This window comes from Aquila chrysaetos, chromosome 11 (genome assembly GCF_900496995.4).
Source record: "Aquila chrysaetos chrysaetos chromosome 11, bAquChr1.4, whole genome shotgun sequence".
Lineage (NCBI taxonomy): Eukaryota > Metazoa > Chordata > Aves > Accipitriformes > Accipitridae > Aquila > Aquila chrysaetos.
Window position 1 is genome coordinate 3,139,232 of NC_044014.1, and position 19,063 is coordinate 3,158,294.

The following is a 19,063-nucleotide window of genomic DNA, read 5'->3' on the forward strand; positions in this document are numbered from 1 at the left end:
TAGGCATTTGACACCGTAAACCTCACAAAACAGCTCCTTGACATACATCCTGCACGTCTCATCCACAACTACGTATCTATCTATCTATCTGTCTATCTATCTATCTACCTATGTGTTCGCTTATTCCATGCAGTTTAGGATAATACTGGGAGATGTTTGGAAAATGGCATTTTCTTTAGAGTTGTAGCTTTAGCTAGAACTTTAGCAGAACCTTGAATCCTGCTTCAGAAAGGAAAAACTTCTTTCGGCATTTACTGTAAACAAGCCACGTTTTTAGGTTTCACTATACATTCCTTAGGTGGAAACTGAAAATGAGTATAACACCACACTATTACCCAAAGATAAAGCGAATTTAACTGCCCTGAACACTTCACCTTTGTATCTTACATGATATTGCAGTATCTACTAACTTCATCTAAGCCTTTCATGTAGACTAATAGGTGCTACCCGGGAGATGGCAAGACAAATTTTGTTAGGAGTTACACAAACCCTTTGTTTCTTTAAGGCTGACATTTGGAAGATCCATGGAAAGGCAGGTAAGCAATGTTTTTACGAGAGCTGCAGAGGAAACAAGGTGTGGAGGCAACTCTACTTTAACATCTGCAATACCCTGGACAACCTGGATGGTCACCAACTGTCCGTGCAACTGTGTCCTGCTCTTCTTCTGTCCCTTCCCCTACGTTCCCCAGCTCCTGTTACTGCTCTAATTTTCTGCAGCCCCCACTGTGTTCCTACAACCTGTACATAGCACCTTCACAACCTCATCCTTTTGCAAGACAGCAATAAATCCCTGTAAAAGTGGACAGAGTATTTCCATCCACATGAATAGTTCATAATATACATTAACAACATATTTGCATTCAGTCTGGAAAACTGTTTAGTAGAACAACAATATTCTATAATGAAAAAAATCATTTGCCCTGACTAGCTAATCTCTCACTCAGTTTAATGAAATCCAGGAGTCATCCACCCTACTGCAGAAACAGGTATCGAACACAAACTTCAGTAATTTTCAGTTGTGTGTCAAGAAGATCTATTTGCTCCAGATCTATTAATTTTCTCCTGCTCAATTCAGCTGAACTATACCTCACTAACTCAGTCACTACACAAATAATTACTCATCATTTCTGGTTTGCTATCATTATTCAAGGTGTTTCATCAGACTAGTATGCTCTGAATATTTATTTCTTACTGGACACGTGCCACTGAGAATATCTTTGAGCTGGCGAGAGATCAGTTAGGTGACTTTTTTTTTTCATCTTAACCTGATGATCAAATCTTACACTCCATTCTCCCAAACTGCCAGCTAACAAGCAAGCAGGATTGCTTAGCAACCCATTAACTGCTTTTAGCCAATTTGTGCACTGAAATAACTGTTTTATCCTTGGAATTCCTAAAAATTTTTACCACTACAATTTCTCAAATGATTATGGACAAGTCCCGTGGATTTTGCAATAAGCTGAACCTATTTTACATAACACCCATAAATCTCCAGCACATAGACATAAATATTCTCAGAAATACTTGACAGCTTCAGATACTTTTTAAAAAAAGAGATCAAGTTAGTTTTAATAAAACGTACACAGGAAGAAATAATCCAATGCAAAGACTATCTTTTGCAGGAATATATATACTATACTTCTCTGTATTTCAAGTTGTTAGCATACTGGTAGTTTCCGGCTACCAAAACTGTAAAGAAAGGAGAGGGTTCACCGTTACCAAATACTTGTTTTGGGTGTCTGACTATGCAAAGGAAATGCTGCATTCATTTGCATTTCCTTATCCCTCTTCCACATGTTTGCAGCCAACAATTTCAAATCATTAAAACATGCCACATGCCTTTTGGAAGACAATTCTGTTGCTATAGATTTGTAGAATAAACACATTCCTGCTCACAGAACATGTATCCGCAATTGGCAACAAGAACTTTCCAAAACACTCCCTATTTAAGGGAAAAGGTTTTAAGTGTCAAAAAAAGTAAATAAAACAGTGACCTTGATAGAACAAGATTTTTTTCTTAAAACTGATCATCTATTCTCCTCTTTACTAACAATGAACTCTTGACTATTGTACTAGCATTTGGGTACATGTATCAAAAAGATCTTTTTTTTTTTTTTTTTTCTTTCTTGCCACATGCTAGCAACTGAAAACTCTGAATAACAGGTTTTGGAAAATAGCACTGTAAAAGAAATAGGTGTTGTATTACACCCAGTTTTGCAATAGGGTTTCCTGAAGATGGAAGCAAACAGATGCTATTTTACAGAAAAACTGAGTGATAGATGTCAATGTCAAACAACAAATACATCAAAAAGACTGACTTTTTTTCCCCCCTTCTGGCTTGTACTCACTATGTAGCAAATAAAAGTTCTTTTAAGGTATAATTACATGAACAGATTATTTTTTCAGCCTTTATGCTCCAAAACACCCTAAATCCAATACAGAATCAAGTACAACACTAATTTTTGACAGTTACTCTATACCTAAGTAATTGTTAATGATTACTTGAAAAGAAACCTTCTCAATGCAACAATTTTGCTTGCTTTCGTAAAATGTTGAAATACTTTTTGCTGGCAAAGGCAAGGAGCATGACGTTATGAGGCAAGTTCTTGTTCCTGCAAGCAATCCCATGGTGATGGCAGAAGGACTAACTCAAAGAACTCAAACCAAGGTGTAATGTAATGCTCAGGAAAGACATCTCCCCACCAGCGGTTATTTTGCATAAAATATTCTAGGAAAATAAAATGTAATTAAAATTAAAGACTTACTGGACTGTATGCTGAAAGAAAGTTTTGTCCGTGGAGTTATTGGGGGTGGTGTCACTTGGGAGCTGGGAGGTGATGGAGAGACGGAGAAACGTCTTTCACTTGAAATGACGTTTATGACTTGGCTTTTTGGTCTCTGTGGTCTTAGTGGGCTGATCTGCACAGGGACAAAACCAGTAAGACAGTAAAGCAATACATGTTGTTACTGAGCAGCAGACCTTGGGATTGCTACATTTTCCCCACTACCTCCTAAAGAGTAATAGGGCAATGATAACATACAACACTTCTGATTTAATGCAGTATTTCACAGCAGCAAATGTTTTTGCCTTCTCCCCAGGAATCACAATGAGACTTAATGCACACACCTTCCCGTAGCCTGGCATATTTTTCTGAAGCAATGAGCCAATTCCCCAAACACTTGCTTAGTAACAGCTCAGGAAGTCTATATCCTTACACAAGATTATACAGCATTCAAAATATTTTCTTTCTTCTCATGGGGCTCTACTTCCCTGTTAAAATTTATCTCTTTAATTGTTTGCATGGTGAAACTCTCTTCTGAGGAAGACATCATCTGTCCAGAAACGCTTTCTTGATGGTGCCTGTTTGTGCTTATATTTAATTCACTGAAATATCCCTATTGTTTTGCTTGAGCTGCTTCATAGTCCACTTAAATTTTCCATCAGAAACCCTGAAATGATACTTGTAATCTGATGGGCAACTGTTGCCTTTGTTAAGGTGATTCCTTTTACTGAGTTTAATTCTGAGCTCTCCTGTTTGTTACCCGTCCACCAGCTCCCATATTTCTAGTAATCGCAGTGAAGAAAGGAATTTTTCATTTCCAAGAGGTCACTGAAAATGGAGCAGCAGCCTGAAGTTAAGAGGGGAATTACATCCAAGGTGCTGCATTAGGACAAAACAGAAAATGCCAGCAGCAGTTCATGCTTTTTCGAAGAATTTTGTCATTTCAGAATGTTTTTTTAGAAAGTATGTTGTGAAGGAGAAATCTAAAATGAGGTATCAGTGCTTCCTTTTATTTTCAGCAAACAAATCCTAAAAGGGTTTGCATAAAAGGCTGTGCCTCTGAGACCCTTCTACATGAAATGCGTGACCATAAAGTATGTAACTTTTTTTTTGAAAGTTCATCAAGACCTCAGGGTAACCTTTCAGAAATTTGGCTCATACTAAAATTCAAGTCCTAAAGACTCCAAAGGTTTCTTCTTTCAAGATCTTTTAACGCATATTTTTAGTAGAATGGATAAGCAAAGTAATCACTTTCTCAGAGGCATATAATTATAAAAAAGCAAATAAGGAAAACACACTAATTGATTAGCAAAGCTGCAAAGCCAGAACCAAGAGAAAACCCAACAACTAGATTAAGTTCCCAAGTTAACCTGGTCTGTAGCTACTTATCTCAAATAAATTTTAACTTCTTCTGTGATTGACAAGCTTGGTCCTCTGCTTAAAGCTTCACAATAAATCACGGTTCTGCTAGGGAATATGAACTCTTTGGAGACCACTAATCCATAATGAACCCATTGCTAATTTTTTTTGGTCTAACGAAAGGAAGATCAATAGTGAGTGGTGTTAGGTGCCACTAAATCAATAAAATGTACAGCCTGCTATTCTGATTTCTAACACAGCTTTCAAGTGGTCTGTTAATTACCTGGCTTCAGTATTAGGTTTGCTATCAGCTCATGGAATCAAAGAACTAACAATGAGAATTTATGTTAAAGAAGTTTATGTGATGCTTAAAAGAAGATATAAATCTCTAGAAAACTATAAAGACATTACTGATAATTTTCATATACCAAAGTGCTTAATTTATCTTCTGATAAGATCAGAGTAGTACAAGATCTCTGTAATTAGGCCTTGGGTTTTGATCAGTCAATAAATCCATTATGAGTACAGTGAGATTTGGAAAAAAGTATTTAAGCCATACAACTAGACAAAACAGGCTCCAAATGCTCCTTTTTAAAGAAAATGTAAAAGCTCCATGAAATAATTCTGCAGTTTTATAATCTTCTCATGTTCTTCCATGAATATTCATTTGATTGGAAAAAAAAAAGTTCCTATATAAGAAAGTCCATCGCAGTGATGGAAACACTCATTTCATGAGACGTCATCTTTGAAGAGAGTAGCAGAAGCTCTGCAGAGATGGGAATGACTGCTGCCTGACATGCCTGCTGCACCTCTCACTTGATATTCTCTGTATCATGCTTGCAATTACGTTGCACAAACCAATTAGTAGTGAATAACACAGGATCGAGAACAGATTCATATATAAGGTTATTGATGCATCCTTCCCTCCTGAAAGCAAACCACTGATAACTGCCTTTTTGTGGTGGGCGAAGAATAATTTAGAATACGAGTGTTGTCAGGCAACAGATAATTGTGTGTGTGGGGTGTGAATATCTGAAACTGGACTTTCGTCAAGCACAAGTCTGCTATTTGCCAGCTACAACTGGCACGGGCTGGTTGTGAACTGCGATGACACCTGGATGAAAGAGAAGTGACACACACCGAACCCTCTTGTTAATAAATAGACATGAGACAGAGCCAGCGATTATGAGGCTGACCACATGCTGTGCTTCTGCACAGACACTATTTTGACATATCTCACTATCCGAATCCATCACGGGTTCTCATTTACTCCCTCTCACCCTTCACAATTTTAAGCGGAGTTTTTCCAGGCTGCTGTGTATCCTTCAGCATCACCTTAGACCAGACTTCATTGCCCAGTCTTGCTCACGAGAACGTCGCATGAGGTGTGCCAAAAGTCACACTGAAGTCGGCGCATCGGGGTCTGCCACATCATTGCTACCCACAGAGCTTCCTCCTCTGTCGCAGAAAAAAGAAAGAAGGGCTTGACCGATCTGGTGTTGACAAATCCAAGCTGGCTGTTACTCTTTCATTTGTTTTCTTGAAGGTACTTATAAATTGTCATCATACTAAAGCAAAGCATCTCTTCTGCTGTAAAACCCCCAAATATTTTAGAAGTCAGAACTAAGAATCCATTAGAAAATTCACCAAATAATTGGAATATTGTAATTGAATTAGCAATGGTACAAGTGAGTTCTAAAATTCTCAACAGAATGAATCCAGTAACTATAATACAAAATCTAGTAACTAATAGTAGTTTATTACTAAAATCTCGCTTTAAAAGCTCTTTAAATCTTATTATAATTTCCATTTCTAGTCAAATCTGGATTCCAACTTTTTTTGGAAAAAAAAACCCCAAAAAAAACCCCCCAAAACCCAACAATCCTTAATTTCCACCCCCCTCCATTTCATCATCATCTTTTTTTAAGCTAGCAAACTTTCTGCTGCCAAGTTCCTAATGCAAGAGAACTCAAAATGCCTTTTTCTTCATAAAACACAGCAGTAACAGTGCTTTGGGAGTAATTTCAACTTAGAAAGGGAACTTGCACACAGTGCAGCCCACAAAAGTAGAACAATGGAAAAGCTGAATTCTTACCCACAAAAGATAGCAATTTCCCTTTTATATAGTTAATAGGGGACAGGTCTCCAGAGTGCAAAAATTTTAAGACAAGACAAGTTTTATCTTTAAACTGCTTGACATTATCTGTACAAAATTCCTGAAGACAGCAGTGGGAATTGTACAACCACTCTTGTAAACTAATCTCAAAAGTGTTTCCTCTAGTTCATCTACAAGAGCAAATGAACCACACTAACACCAAGCATTAAAAATTGACTTGGTCATTTTGAAGCTCATCAAGTAGTTTGCAGATACTGAAAAGGAAGAGTTTTTCTCTCACCAGTAAACTCCTTTTCATATTATTGATCTGTGGATTTCAAGAAGCTCGAAGTAACTAAGTAACTAATTCTGACATTTAATTGCCCTCCCTCTCTATAACCAGGGGACAATTAGTCATACCAGTCATTGACTGAAAGCTCTTGACTGGGAATAGTGGAAAACTTGAGTCAAACCATGTTGGGCTTTGCTCATTTTTGTTCTTCAGATGACAAATGGGAATATGCCTTGAAGGGTCATCATGTCCCCCTTTCCAGCCAGCATTTACATTTTTCCAGTCATAAGGAATCTTCTCCAATATCCAACACCTCTCGGAGATGACAGTGACCTTGCAGTGACATCAACCAGCTCTCCAGCATCCTTGAACGCCTTTGTGCAAGTCCAGCTGACTGAGCTGCCCTGCAATACAATTTTCTTCTTCTGTGGCTAATGCTCTTCTCCCACAAGCTCTGCTAGTCCGTTTGGGGATCTGGGACATGGGAGCGCAAGTCTTGCCATTGCAATGTTCAGGCTTAGTCAAAATACCACTGCTACAATGTGCAGAGTTGAATGCGTTGCATCAAAAAGATGAGACACGTGGAAATCTATGCAAAATGTAATTTCTGTCTGAAAACACTCTAAAGATGCTCACCTGGCTGGATTTGGCAAGAGGAATCTCCATTTATACAAACCAGGGCTGATCCAAAATTTACTGAAGTCAATGGAAAAACTCACCGGCTTCAAAGCAGTTTGGGTGAAAAGCCTGAGACGCACAAAAGGGGGTTTTTTTGAGCTTTTTGCTGAGCTAATACTGGGCCTATGGCCACATCACAGAAAACAACTCTGATCTTCCAAGATGTCAGAAGACATATCTGAGAGACTAGCTCATCTCTGGATGGAAAAGGAGGAGCAAATCCAGAAAACAGAGGAACTATAGCTGAACATCTAAGTAATATTCGGCTACAAACACCAAACAGAAAGACTTAAAGGATCTAGTCATCACAGGTCAGAGAGAAATAGTTTCGAAAGTCCAATGTAAATGACACAGCCACCGACGGAAGACTCTGCTGAGTTAAAAGTTGTCTCTAAAAGCACCTGTGCAAATCTTTAAAAGAACATTACATTTATTTCTGGAGGGCACGTTTTAAACTATTGGCCTCAAAACAGGTGTCCAGACAGAGATTTGGAGGTTACAGTTAGTTCATGCACTCCCTGCTCCAGCTTAAAAAGGCCTTACTTTCAATTTCAGAGCTAAAACTTCTCAAGTTACCTAAGCCTTTAGAAGAGTTTCAGTGAATTAAATATACGCCAAGAAGAGAGGGCTTAAGAGAGATATGCCCTGTAGTTAATATTCTTACACACAGCCACCAGTGGAACTGCTTACGATTTTCTGCTCAAAATAGCCTTTCAAGAATACGTAATTGCCATGCACAAAATGACCTTGTAACATTTCCACCAAAAAGTGTCTGGCAGTAGTCAGCTGAAATACGAGAAAACCCATCATGATCTATTGGGAACCATAAATTCAAAAGGCTGCTAACATGGTAGCATTTATTTTACTTAGGTTATACCATCTGTACCTTTTATCAAATCGTCATATATAGCTTTTGGTTAAGATTTTCATACGAGATACCATGATTTTTTTACACTGTAAATAAAATCTATATTTTTGATTCATTATCACACATATTAACATTGTAGCATATTCCCTTAGAGTTATTTTTGGTCTAAAAATAAACTAAAACATAAAAATCAATGTTTTTATTTAAAAAGAGAAAGAACACTGCTCAGAATTAGGTAAAGCATTACTTGCTAAGTTACCGTTTCTGAAAGGATCACTGCTTCAGACTGCTGCAGAGAAATATCAGTAGATTTAAATTCTTTATCAAATATCTCTTGGTGCTTGCTGTTCCTTTTCTCCTTCTTCTTTTCTTTCTTATCTTTATCTAGGTCATCCTTGTCCAATTTATCTTGAGACCTAGAATGCATCTTTTTTGGCAGGAGGGGCTCCAGCACAAACCTAAAGAAAATTGTTGTTGCTTAGATCAATAAAATACTATTTTCAAAACGCCTAATTTTCATTTACATATTTCCCAAAGTCTCGCTTGAGTTAACAGTGCTTTGCTAATCCAGGAAAACTCATTACAGAGAAAAGGAGGGGGCAGAAGGTCATAACAATCATAATTGTCTTACAATAAAATTTACTGCAGAACTGCTGAAGAACCAGTACTGCCTATTTCCCTCCTCTGTAGTAAATTTACTGGTTTACAGCTACACAAACTCCTGAGTTTCGCTGTATGTGGTTTACATAAAAATTAGTTTCTCATTCAGCACTCCCACTATCTATGCCGTGGCACCACGGCCAGTGTGCCAGCAGCTGCCTGGAAACTCCAGTGGAAATCAGCTCTATACGAGTGCAGGTAAGTGTACGATGCATTAAAGAAATGTCACCCCTACTTCCCCGGCACCTTGGAGGCAGTCCTTATGTCTACCAATGGCTTTAAGGATTTCTTTAAAAAAGAGCCAAGTCCCCAGATTTCTCCTGGACTTTTTTTCTGGTTTTTTTTTGGTGGAGAAAGAGGATGTACATACTCCCCAGAGAAGGAATAACAGTAAAGAAATTGTTCTGCAGAGGTGTAGTGATTTTCTGTTGAACACGCACAACATAAATCACTTTCTAATCCTTGTAACTCATCAAAAGTACAGTACCTTTTCACAGAAGAGCAAACAATATCGCCCTCAATGCAAAGGAAACACCTATACATTGGTATAGAGGTTTAACCACAGGCACAAGCCCCATTCCTGTCTGTAATAACACCCTGCGTGTACGTTTGATTTTGCACGCACGCATGAGGATAGACATCCATACGAGTGTGCGCACACATACCCACAGATGCACACCCCTGCTCGCCTACAGCACGCCCTGGTGAGGGGGAGCCACGAGGGCTGAGCTTAGTTGTTCTGATATTAAAGACAAACTCAAGAATGAAAAATCGGTCAGGTAATAACAAAGGGCAAGGTTAGTTTCCAAATAGCAGATGTATTTTCCCACCTGGAATGCTTCAAGCGTGTGGATATAGGCAGGGCTGATATACTACTACCATCAGCTCTGCAGTTTTTACAGTCCATGACTAATTTTTTTTCTGGCTACAAAGGAAAAAATCTTTAGCAGTTCAATGAACTTTTAAAGGAAAACTTCATTTTTTAAAAAGTCTTTATTGTGTAGGGAAAGCATTATTCTAAGTAATATTGGAACTCTTTTTAGCTAATTTTCACTCAGTAACTTAAAGGAATCTCCTTATCTCACCTTTTTTTAGTGACTAGTTTAAATAAAAGTTAAAGAGATATTTTTCTCTTAACGAGCTAAAATATTCTTAGCTGGACAAAGTATTTTCTAATTTATTTTATATTATAAACTAAACAAACTACTAAAATCATACCTTAGTCAAAATTACACTGACAGATTTTAAGCGGATGTCTCAAATCATCACATTACAAAACCGAAGCCAAACCAAAAATCCCCAAACAAAGAAACGAGCTTACTTTTTAACACTGGAAAAGTATTTACTATGCCATGGGGATGCATGCACGTACAGGACACAATCTTTGCTGTGAAATACTGGAGGATTCATATTTCAGGCAATTTGCAGTGAAGTTATCCTAATCATCTCCATGAGCAGCAATATCCAGCAGCAACATCCAAAATTATTATTATTTTTGTTGTTGTTTGAAGCACTAAAGGCCCTTCAGTTTTCAGCCTAAGTCAGCTCATTTGATGGAAAGATGCTCAAACCAGTACCTGCAGCAATGACCCCTGAGCCATTACCCTCATAACCAAAGCCAAAACCACACGGGTCGGGAGACAAAACTGCAAGCTTTTTTCATCCCATTTTACAGATAGGGAAAAGGGAGGGCAATGCCTTGCCTGGGGCCACAAAGCGCATCAGTGCCGAAGCCCGGACCAGAAGACAGCTCTCCTGACACTGTTTTAGCCATCTGCATTGCATATTTTAGCCGCTTCTCCTGCCTCGCAGGCTGACTGCAAGTTTACAAGAAGAATTGCCATTCTTCAGACAAGGATTAATTGCTTCCCTTCCAGGCATTACTATTATTAGTACTATTAATTATTTGTATGCAACGTATCGGTGATAAAATGGGCTAGCACGCCATGCTCCTACTTGAGGTACATTAGGATTTCCAACAGATGGCAAAACACAGGCACAGTGGGACTTCCCCACTTCCAACCGCTGCTTTTAAGTGCTCAGATTTGTACTTCTAAGTCCCATTTTAAGCAGTGAATAAACCCAAGGTCCTTTTTTTAAAGTCAGAGTTTTATTTATACATAAAGTTGGGAGTTGTAAAACACATACTATGTCAACGTCTGCTTTGAGTTTTACTGTTTAAAAGCAGGAGAAGCTGGAGGTGGCATAAAATGTAAGTTGGGTGATCTGGGCAAGACAGTCTGTTGGCTCCGTTTTTAATTGTTTTTCTTAGCTTCATCTCTAATCTCAGAATTAACATGTGAATAGGGGGAAATGGAAAGTAGGAGAGGACAACTGACCATAAACCCAATCAACTATGGTAGGTACATGGGTGAACTTCTTCCAAGTTAGTAGTGACAAACCACCCACATGATTTTTACAGTCATTTGAATTTTTCAGGTCTTCCATTATGGTATTTACATCCGATGATTTTTCTTTTCCTGCTCCACTGATCAAGCAAATGAGCATTTTTTTCAGGTCTTCTCAGTGATGATAGTTGTTCATTATATTTTCCTCACATGTATTCCAGCTGTACTGCCCCAGGCTTGGAGCAGGAGCTGAGCTGCACCGTGATCTTTGTGAGGTTTTTTTTTAGTATACATACTGAGTAGACTCATGACATTCTCCAAAACTGCTAAGTGATACCTGCCACAACAAAGCTGGGATGGAGGTGCAAAAATTAAGAAAATAGCATCCAATGGAGAAAGAAAAATACATATAATGATTTTGAAGGCAAGAAGAGAAAGAGGTAGAGGCAAGCAGGGAAAGAATTAGTATTTTTCTTCTGAGAGAAAAGAAAGTTGCCCACTAACTTGGAATAGTAGTTATCCCCAAGTTCCAGCAAGACAACTTTCATGGATGCGTTAGTCAAAATGCATTATTGTCTCTGCTGTCCTACATTTATATCAACATGACTCATTGCGTATACGTTACAGAGGGTAACGTAATGAGACCTGAATTGTGCTCTGTTTGGCGTTCTTCCCAATGGGTAAATAAACTGTTTGTAATTAAGGTAAGTATCATGTTGGTCCTTAGGTGCTGGATTTCATTTTACTTGATGCTTTTACTCTCTAGTCAGGTAATAACTCCCTCTGAAGGTGCACAAGGGACACTAATGTTTCTAGCACATCCCTGTAAGTTAGCAGCCCTTCAGGAGGCTTTTTAGAAACTGCTGCCTTGGTCAAATATTGCGTTTCTGGATTACGGGAATGCCTGGGTGGAGGAAGAGGGAGAAGGGACTTCTGAGGCTGCACGGAAACCCCAGAAAGAAAACAGATTATTTTGTTCTTTTGAGGGATGTGACTGTGAGACAGGGCATATCAACAGAATTCCCAGGTCTCATGTGAAATATCCTGATAAGTCTTGAAGTAGAGTCTTGCCATAAGCAGCTTTTCCTCTGGCAGCAAAAGTGAGAAGAAATGATTGAGCAGTTAGTTAATCCCTTCCTTCTCCCAAGCTCCACCTGTTTACCACGACAGGACCGGCTGAACACACGTCTCATCACTGACTTTGCGAAAGATCTACTGCAACTATTATAGTTGCAACACTTTACAAGGGGATAATTTACCTCCTGTTTGTTTGGGGGGTTTTGTTTGAATGCTTAGGGGGTTTTCTTTAACTTTGTTTTAAAGATGACCAAGAAGAGCATTATATTTATTTTGGTTAAAAAAACCCACAATGAATGTATCTTGAGATAAATGTCTATATAGGTTGGGTTTTTTTTAGCCAATATTAGACTGTCACGTAAAAGCACCATCCCCACCCCACACTAGTTACTCATACCTTTGTGTCACCTTAATGTTTGTGGGGTATTATGATGAACCAAATCTGGAATAAAATACACTGGGAAAAGACCCAACCAAAAACCTCCACAGGTCCTTATGAGATCAAACAAACGCCATGCTGCCACACAGGAGGAGTCAGTAGGATCGGAAGGAGTAACACCGTGATAGCACTGAGATCTGGAGCGGGGTGGTGACAATCCTCAAAACCTACAGACGTGCACGCCAAATCATGCTTTACAGAGATAAGCCCTGAATGAGTATTTCTTACGCACCCATCCGAGCCAGGTCGAGAAGGTGTGCTGTCCGAGGAGATGGAAGACACCGATGCAACGGAGAGGGGTCTTGAAGACGATGGCATCGTGAAGGATCTCACCATAGACCGTGGCCGACTGCCTCGTCTATCATCCAGGCTTGAAAGCTGCAATAAAGAAATACAAGATCTTACTTCTTAAATCACAATGTAGGTGATATCTGGTTGCTAAAAGTAATGCGGAAAGATTTGATGGTTTTTCTTCCATTTCACTATATATTAACGACAAAGAAACGAATTCTAAAGAAAATCCATTTAAAGGACTAGGAAGAAATATTTAGGTCCTCATAGGCACATGTATAATTTTAAACATATTCCAATAATTCATTTGTTTCAATGGTATTTACAAGCTTTTTTACATGTGGGCTTTAAAAACGGAGCTTTCTACAAATAACTTTTTTTCCAATCCATCTCTGCAACTGAAGTGACTGCCCTGTCAGTATATTCAAAAAAAAAAAAAGAAAAAAACCCACTAAGAGGAACTTTATGTCAAGAGAGCCAATTTACAGAGTGACATCTAGGTTAAGAAGAAAATATATGAAAGATTTTTTTTTTCAGACAATTTCATAGTTCTGAATATTTATACAAGCTTTGTTAGTCATTAATAACTGATATATGCATAAAATAATTGAACTCTTTCAGTCAACAAATAAGAATCTCATGCTGTTTAATTACAGGTATATTTTCCACCCTGTCAAGTACTGGTAAATTGGCCTTGTACAAGGAAGGCAGAAGCGATAAAACTCCATCAATCCTGACAATTCTTACTGGTGGGTAGAGTGAAATTAGAAAGATAACACCACCTGCGTATGACTTTCCAGTCATCTCCCTGATGATGTAAATGTATATTATTGAAGTGACTGACATGCAAGTATCATTAATGTCAATTATTCCTGTTCTCCTTGGGAATAAATTACTATTTGAACTTTTCTCTTCCTAAATGTATTAGCAAGACGGGATCTGAAGGACTACAAATGGAACACCACTTAGAAGGATACCACAAAGGCTGGCACATTCCCTGTAAGATCTCAGTGTTCTCATCAAAAAAAAAAAAGGTAGCATCCCTATAGACAACAGTGAAAATTAATCTCTGAAGGAAGGCCTGTCATAAAATACAACAGGATACTTCACTGGCACGTACAATTCCGCTGAGGTTTTGGGTGCTCAGAGAACGTCCCTTGGCACGTTTTTGCTGCCCTGCCTGCTGCGGCATCTCTCCTGCCGCCTCCTTAGCCCGGGATGCTCTGCCTCTCACCGAGCGGACGGCTGAAGCTCTCCCTCACCGTACCCCACACCATCCACTCTTCAGAATAAATCTCTGTGGGATTTTCCAGAGGTAATTTGGAAACAAATTCACACCCTGCTTATATTGATGTGATTGGCGTAACATCCATACACTCAGTGGCACGCATCCGTTAGTGACCATGATCAGAACTGGATGAAGAGGGTGCTGGTTTAAGGCTGCTCAGCCGTATCTCGGTTGCTTCATTCCTTTTAGAATCGGTTTAGTGACTGCTGCTCATCTAGGGGCAGAAGTAAAACTGGAGAACTTGTCATTGTTATCAATTTCTTTTTTTCTATTTCTCAATCTTTTATTTCTTACTTTACTAAGGACTAGATTGTGATGGAGCTCCCATCTGATATTCTGGCCCTGGAGGGTTTAAGGATGGGAAGAGAGCGAGGGCATGAAGAGGTGAACTCTTCGCAACTGTGCTTTAGACACTGAGTTTTCAGGCACAAGGCAAAAACCACAACTGCAGATGTTTTTAGCCCCATGACTGCAGAGACAGCGTTCAAAATCTGAGCCCATGAAGTAATATCCACCTCAATACATACGTGAATTGATGCAGCACCTGCAAAAATGATGACCCAACCCCAACTGGGGCAACCATGCAATTTGGTGTTTTCATCAGGAAGCCGCCACTGACTTGCAGGGAAGCACCTGCCATTTGGTAACACGTCCTCCGCCTGCTGGGACCTGCTAACTGGCTTTCTTATTAAAAGGCAGTTAATGGGATTACAGTGCAAGGTCCTTATCTGCTTCCAGGGTGCCCGGGAAAGGCAGGGATGGAGATGAGACGGCAGTCCAAAGTGCAGGCTGGCAAGCTGGCTTTCCTGCGCCATGCCCCAATAATTCATGGTCTGCTGGTGATTTCTTTTGGTTTTAGATGGCTTTTGCTGACAGAAGGTGGATCTGTGCACTCTTAAAGAAATAAATCACTGCTTTTTGAGATAATTTGGTTTTCATACCAGTCCTTTTTTGTGGGAAATGGTTTCTGGTATAGGTTATTCTTGAGTCCAATTTGGGGAAAATTTGGGAAAAATGTGTATTGTCCTAAGTGATACCTCACTGTTTGCTCTTTTGGAGGTAAAATTTTCTCTAAAAATCAGGTAAGTGCTATAGCTTGAAGCCCACTTACGTATCCTGAACCACCAGGCAGGAGAGGAGCCACAACTCAACTCGCCATCACAGGGGCCAGTGGGAGGAAGACGACTGCGTGCCAGGTCATAGAATCACAGAACGGTTTGGGTTGGAAGGGACCTTGAAGATCATCTCGTTCCAGCCCCCCTGCCATGGGCAGGGACACCTTCCACTGGACCAGGTTGCTCCAAGCCCCATCTCAGCAGCATATGCACGATATGCTGACTACCTCTGCGTTAAAGGACATACGGGTCTTTTCTGGTAAATATACGTGCTTTATTTTCTGGAGCAGTGAGAAGGTATGTACTGCATATGCAAGTTTCGCGTACTGCTGTCGTTTCACAAATAAACCTAAAAATTATAGCATGTTTACAACACCACTGTCAGGACTACCAGCAGACAGAGATAAAGCACACCCTGGCAGCCTTCAATATATTATTAGGACATCAGCTCTGCATAGTCAGTCCTAGAGCAACTCCAACCACTTACATCTTGGGTTTTTAAATAATTTTAAAACCCTATCATATAATAGCACCCAATCCACATGGCTTTTGACTCAATTATCAATTATATTCTGAATTACGAAGCTGTATGCTGGCGTTTGGCCCTCCTTCCCGATGAGTAACACTCAAATTAAAAGCAGAACAAAACCCCACTGGAAACACCGCCCAATTCTTGGCTGTGCCTTGAAGATGAAGCAGCCACTGAAAACAGCTTGTTGGAATGAGAAAAGCCTGAACTCCAGCACTACTAAATCTCATTAGGCAGCAGCTATCTTTTTACTGCCTGCCTACATTTAGGGTGGTGCCAGAGTATGTCAGACTGCACGCTACCGTAGAGCAGCACAGCCCTCACATCTCAAAAGGAATTATATCTACGGAAAGGTGACATTCAGCTCTAGAAAAATCATGCTATAGTGGCATTTTTTTTTTTTAACTCAAATCCTTAAAAATGGATTATTAAAGAATTATCTTGACTTTCAAGGAACAGATTCTGGCAATTTAGAAATTGTTCCCATGCTAGAACATGAAAGTACCAAGGCTTTCTGAACACCTCTTACAGAATCTGCTCAGTATTTAATAATTTGATGACCACTGAGAACGCCCAGGCAATGCTGCATCAACATTGCTTTTTTTAATCAGTGGGAATTACAACAGAGGAATACACAGTTGCCCGTAATTTAAAGAACTTCCACGTATTTAGGAAACATGAAGTTAGCAGGTAACTTACGACAGCGCGGACCCCGTACTGTTTTTCCACTTTGTCCTTCAGCTGCCTGAAGCAAGCCTCCATCCGCTCGTGGAACGGCCGCAGAGCCTCCGTCACCTTCTCCCCGTGAATCCGGATCCCTTCTGCCAGGAACGGGATCTGGAAAGCAGAGTTACGCTGCTTCAGCCTGCCCAGTCCTTCCTAAGCGGAGGGTTAGGGCAAGAATCCCACATATGTTGCAAGAGGAGTAAAAGATCTCATGGAATAATAACAACAACAGCAATAATAATCATCATCATTCATTGCATATGAAGCACAACATAGTAAAAAAGGATCTAAAAATCTGTTATACATGATTTCCTTTTTTCTCTGTTAACCAAAGTCCTTTGAAATTAATACACCCATAGTTCTGTCCAGTAATCACATGCTGGAGGCACAGATGAATTTATCAGATAGCACAAATATTCCTGTGATGTTATATTCGCAGGCCCCCATACACGCTGTACTTTAAAATGGCAAACTGATGAATGATGACTCTCACACTGGGTTATTAATATCAGTCCTTTCCCAGTTTCATGAGAATAAAACCTTGAAGGAGAAAATACTTGTATGTCTTCTAAAATAAATGCTAGTTCTAAAACTGCAAATGAGCTACATCCTTGGACATGTATATATAGCAGAGCAATATTTATTAATAAAACATATAGTTTTATATGCTATACATTTCTCCTTAGAAAAATAATTTTATTTTCTTTGGGAACAAAACAGAAGAGAAAAAAATTAGATTAATTCTCTTCTGTAATTGAAAATAATCATTTATCTTCAAGGCTTCTGTCACAAGATATCCATGCCAACACAGGATTATATAATTAGTTCATAGTGTGGAGGTGTAGCTGACCTTTTAAAATGTTTTAAGAGAGACATTTTCATTCCCACAGCTATCCAGACACACTATTAGAGTTTTCTACCTCCAGCTTAGGAAAAATATTTCCTCTTCCAGGTCCGTTTCAGCCTACACAGTGCTCTGATTCTAACTTAGATATTCTCTGCAGCAATCAAGCTAAGAGGCTTCTTCTTAATAATTTATAATTAAATCATAATACTGATTAAAACCAGATTTTTCTAATAAGACTGAGCAGCAATCAGAAGGAGTAGCTTTATTAGTACGGAGAATAATAAATACACAGATGAATTACAGATGAACAAACTCAAGAAATCTTCTCAAGACCATTCTCTGTGATTTGGCACTATTTAAAAGGACACAGCTTCTTTTCCTAAAGGCTACAAAGAGGAGTAAGAATGACCATTTTTTTTACTGTAGCCACTTCTATTTATAGTTATATGGATTTGCACGCTATAAAAATTAAACATTAAAATCAGAAGACTTCCCTGCTCTGAACAAGTAAATGAATTTCCAAATTTTCATAATTATCAGGCCACACTGTGACCCTCCCATTTTGCAGGGATAAGTGGTCACTTGGCTCATCTATTTAAAAGAACCTGCTGACTTTTTAAATGGATTCTTTTAAAAAAAATCGAATTACCAAGATGAAGCACACGTGGGGTCTGAAGCTTCAGCTCTGAGATAATTTTTACAAGCAGAAAATGCACTAATGAGCCTGTCCTAGGGATCAGCCATCTCCGATCTAGAAAATCAAGCAATATGGAGGAAATTACATTTTTTTGTAGGCAAAAGTCCCAGTCAGGAAAAAAATGTAGGTGCTTCCTTCTGTGCCCCAAACGGAAGGCGCTAAGGAGGGTTTCACTGTTGGTGTACACCAGGTGCGTACCACCGGCCGTGGAGAGCTTCGGGCACTTGGAGAAGCCAATTAATAGGAGGGTTGATGGCCAGGTCTGCTGGGTTGGGTTGGGAGAAGGCGAGCACCTGAAGGCTGGTGGCCTCCGGGCACAAGAACTGTCGAGTCAAGAGCTGGAGGAACAGGCAAGAGGAGGCACCAGCTACACGGGAATGGAAGAAGAGCAGAAACCACAGAAGGCGGCGGCTTGTTATTCCTTAACAGAAGCTGAATTTAATAAACTTCCCGTGCCTTCGCTACAGAACTTCTGTGAGATTTCAGAGTCAGGATATTTGGTCTCCCTGTCCAAGACCACTTAATCCTTTAAACATTGATCAAGTACAGAAAGAAGGTACCTTCGGACTGTTTTACCTTCTTCTACTAACTTCAAAATTCTTCCTACGTCTCCTTTCCAGACATTGACACAGGGAAATCTGGTGACGAGCGACACTGAATTTTAAACGTATACGAGTCTTTGTCAGATGCGGAGAGAGAGGCAGAATTTTGCCACATTCACGATATTGCCAATTCATTTGGCTTTGGAGCATTGCGTGGGTTTGCTTATGGCTCTATTTCAAAAGACCCTACAGGGCGTCCTCACCTTTGGAGAGGTGAATGAAAAAGTAAAAGTAATGTGAGGAGCTGAGCTAGAAACGAATGAGCCGAATGAGAGAGGAAACCACCTCAAGATAGCGCTTACTTCATAACTCTAATCTTTCTCAATTTTACAATTTTATAAAGTTCCACTGCAACTTAAATTATTCCCT

At 39.5% G+C, this 19,063-nt stretch overlaps 1 protein-coding gene across 2 annotated transcripts in view; it reads right to left on the reverse strand.

Moving 5' to 3' along the window:
* DOCK1 (dedicator of cytokinesis 1) overlaps positions 1-19,063 on the reverse strand; it is a 320,074-nt gene that overhangs the window by 12,754 nt on the left and 288,257 nt on the right. For both annotated transcript variants that reach the window (XM_030029725.2, XM_030029723.2), the window contains exons 47-50: positions 16,522-16,659; positions 12,832-12,977; positions 8,335-8,533; positions 2,766-2,919 (exon numbers count right to left, since the gene is read on the reverse strand). In XM_030029725.2, the coding sequence (XP_029885585.1) occupies positions 2,766-2,919; positions 8,335-8,533; positions 12,832-12,977; positions 16,522-16,659 (637 nt within the window). The remainder of the gene's footprint in view (positions 1-2,765; positions 2,920-8,334; positions 8,534-12,831; positions 12,978-16,521; positions 16,660-19,063) is intronic.